Source organism: Diachasma alloeum, unplaced genomic scaffold (assembly GCF_001412515.2).
Source record: "Diachasma alloeum isolate Michigan unplaced genomic scaffold, Dall2.0 Dall_scaffold_00181, whole genome shotgun sequence".
In the NCBI taxonomy this organism is placed as follows: Eukaryota; Metazoa; Arthropoda; class Insecta; order Hymenoptera; family Braconidae; genus Diachasma; species Diachasma alloeum.
In genome coordinates this window covers 750,860-754,717 of record NW_021680347.1, presented here as the reverse complement: position 1 = coordinate 754,717, position 3,858 = coordinate 750,860, and the positions used below count along the sequence as shown (strand labels likewise).

At 38.3% G+C, this 3,858-nt stretch overlaps 1 protein-coding gene across 1 annotated transcript in view; it reads left to right on the top strand.

Annotated features, from left to right (window-relative positions):
- The window catches only part of LOC107045608, a 9,661-nt gene that overhangs the window by 594 nt on the left and 5,209 nt on the right, over positions 1 to 3,858 (top strand). The window contains exons 2-3 of the mRNA XM_015267932.1: positions 162 to 370; positions 483 to 590. Coding sequence (XP_015123418.1) covers positions 162 to 370; positions 483 to 590 — 317 coding nt within the window. The remainder of the gene's footprint in view (positions 1 to 161; positions 371 to 482; positions 591 to 3,858) is intronic.

The following is a 3,858-nucleotide window of genomic DNA, read 5'->3' as shown; positions in this document are numbered from 1 at the left end:
TCTCTCTCTCTCTCTCTCTCTCTCTCTCTCTCTCTCTCTCTCTCTCTCTCTCGCATACTCGAGTGAATCACTGCAGATTTTGTCAAATGAGGTAGCAATTTACAGGCAAATTTCATAGCCAGGAGGGAGGGGGATGAAAATAAATGGATTTTTGTTGATAGTACAACGAGTGGTGAATGTAAATCGGATATTAAGTCATCATCCCGCGCAACCAGTGGTACTAACGGTGGGGGTTGTTGCCGTCCAGCCCCTCTATTACGATCCAGCACTCTACCGGCAATAGTAGCACCTGGTCTTAGTATTCTGCAGAAGCAAATCGATGCTAGATACGCCGCTGCTTGTGGTACTGGTGCATCCGGACCTGGCAGAGGTATTCAATACATTGATAATGCTATTAACGTTGAATTTAAGTTGATTCCAACGGTTGCGGTTGACTAGATTACACGCTTTTTTTCATTCTTCTATTCGATTTTTATTTGTAGGAAGTTTTAATGCCGCTGGATTCAATGAGCAAACGGAGAGAATTGAGTCGGGTGTTAAAAGCGTGAAATTGTTGGCACCAAGGATTTTCTTCACTGATGATACTCTTGGTGAGTCTTGATCGGATAACACGAAACATTGGGGATTGAAGGGGAGGGCTTATTGGATTAATTTTTTAATTGGACGATCTTTGTTTTTGGTGGTGAGGAATTGCAGCGTTAACAATTATTCGTTGAAGTTTTCCATATATTTTTTGGAAATTCACGGAGAAAATAGTTAGAGAAAAATTACCAGATAAGTCATGTAATCGTGGAGCGGAATCCATTGTTAAGTTTTTTTTACCCCATATTGGGGAAACAATGCGAGAAAATAATGCAGTTTTCTCCACTGACGTGGGAGAATTTAATAAATGTGAGCAGTGATGCCGCGAGACACTTTACGAGACAAAATTTTGGGGAGATGATCTCGGTCTGAATGAACATGAAAATCTTTGCTCTCATCTCAGTGTCGAAACAGGCAGCATTGACTCCTCTCGTGATAGCTCCGGGTCAATTTATCTCATCTCAGTCTAGTGATGCCGCGGGATACTTTACGCGACAAAAATTTGGAGAGATGATCTCGGTCTCAATGAACATGAAAATCTTTGCTCCCGTCTCAGTCTCGAAATACGCAGTGTCGACTCCTCTCCTGATGACTCTGAGTCAATTTATCTTATCTCGGTCTCAAGTTTTTCATAACGCAAAAAACTGGAAACCGAGATGAGATAAATCAGTAGCGAAGCGGTAAACCGGGTTAAGTCGATTTTGACTATTGGCCAGTTTTTGAAGAATATCTCGGAATCTAAAAGAGATAGAAAAATTTTTGTCATAACCTTTTTTGTAGATGCAATTAAGTGTTATAAAAAAGGTCATGAACAAAATTTCGCTATCTCTCTTAGGTTCCGAGATATCCGTCAAAAACTGACGAAAAGTCAAAATCGACTTAACCCGGTTTACCGCTTCGCTACTGAAATTGACTCGGAGTCATCACAAGAAGAGTCCATACTGCGCATTTTAAGACTGCGACGAGATCAAAGTTTTCCGTGTTCTCTGAGACTGAGACAATCCCTCCAAAGTATTGTCTCGTGATGTCTCGCGGCATTACTAAATGTGAGGGTAATTTGTGGTGTAACTATAAAATTTAGTATTTTATCAGTGATTAGGGGAGGTAGTGCCTGTACCGCTCATACGGAGAGAAATATTCAATGAAATTTACGTATCTTTTCCGTAATTCCGGAGCGAAATGTGGTTGTAGGAAATTTTAGGGTACTGTCACGTAATTTTTACCTGAATCTCCAGTGAAAAATTACGGCACACGCAGAGAAATTTTTGATTAAAATTATCCTACCATTCTATAAAAGTGTATCATGAGTCATCGTTTCCTCATTTCTATACCGAAATTTAGTAAAAATTAATATATGACGATCAAATTTTATTCTACGTTAGAGAAATTTTATTCTGATTAAAATAAAAATTACCGTGCAGGTAGAATAGAAATTACTGTACCGGTAGGGTAAAATTAACCAACCGTTCTAGAATTTTCGTTGTTATCTACATAAAAATTATTGGAAATTACTGGAAGGGTAAAATTTATTATGAGTCAGGATAAAATTTTTCTAACATAGAATAAAATTTGATCATCATATATTAATTTTTATCAAAAACTTCTCTCCGTGTACCGTCACTTAAATTTTCTAAGTCGATTCCATAATTGGTGAGCGAACTGTGAGTTCCGTAATTTTTACTGAACGTTTTTCTCCGTGCACCTAAAGAATAACGACAATTCTTGCAGCCCAACCCATAATTTCGGATAAAAATTTCTGTTGTACAGCATTCTTTGGCTATTCAGCTAGATCTTTGGACATCATAGACCCCCACTTCTTGGTGAAATTTCGATAAGTCATTAAAAAACGAAGACAGGAGCTGAGTGAGCGGTACTGGCTGCATGCAGCCAATACCGCTCACTCAGCTCTCCTCTTCGTTGTTCGATAATTTATCAAAATTTCAGCAAGATTGAGAGTTTATGATGTCAAAACATCTAGCGGTATAGCTAAAGAATACTTCGCGATTGTAACTTTGAGACGAAATCATGGGTTGAATGCAAGAATTATTGTTATTCCTCACGTGAGCGGTATAGGCGCAGTGCCTATATTAGCCTCAAATTACACTGTAAAGGCCCGAAAACAATGAGGTGCCCGAGTGGAAATCCCACTCAGTTTGGATCTACATTAGTTTTAGGTTCAATACTGGTCAGAATTTATTGATTAGACTTTCGGATCAGGATCTGATGAGATTCTGAATCGAGTATCTGTATCCATTGCGGCAGAGTGAATTGTGAACCTATTCTGATCAGTCAAATCTCGACTAGATCCGTATCGGATCCGGTGCTGTTCAGGAAGATCGAATCCTAGAATTTTGACCAGGCATGGACCCAAACAAGCGTTACATTTCTGATCCAAAATTGATCAAAATCAGTTTTTACTGGTCAATCTCTTATTCTATCCTAATTTGAATTTCCACTCGGATGCTGTTCTCGTAATTTAAAGAGGTGAAAGGAGGATTTTTTTTGTGAGAATTACATATTGATAGTAGAGCCTTCAGAGTGAGTGAGAAATTGTTTCGGAAAACTAAGTGGTTGTGGAGAAAAACGAGTGACCGGTATTGGCTGCTGGGCGGTATTAAAGGCATAGCATCCCCTACGCAATATTGAGCAATCATTCACATATGTGAAGGATTTTTTTGGGACGGAGAATGATATTTTTATCAGACGCGGTATGGTAAAATTTCACTTTCGTCCGTCCCCATGTTATTCACTTCGGAGCCAGAAAAAATACCCTACGGTGTGGGAAATTCTACTGCACAGGGAACAGTATTTTTTGTATCCATAGATGTGTTTTTTTATCGAACGAATAGCAGGATATCCTTTGCTAAAGGTATTTTTGATTGAGCTACAGTTTCGCTCCACGATTACCTCTCGTATAGGAAAATTTACCACGATTTTCTAGTAATTTTTATTCAACCTCTTTGTCCGAATTTTTATCAAGTGACAGTTCGGCTAAAATTCAAGTGATTTCGTTACGTAGAATTTACAATTTATTAAAAGAATTAATTGAAGTTTCCACCGACTGTACACTGAGAAAAAATTTTATTCCTTCCAAGAAAATGTTATTGGTGATATCTTTTTCATACTCTTAGTAGAAGAAAATATCTCTTTTGGAACGTATTTCTCCAGGCCAGTCATTTCCAGGTGCTCCGAAATCAGTTCCAAGCGTGAGAATTATGGTGATCTATAAGAATATTCTTCTGCATATGACCTCGAAGAAACTCCAATAATAATTAT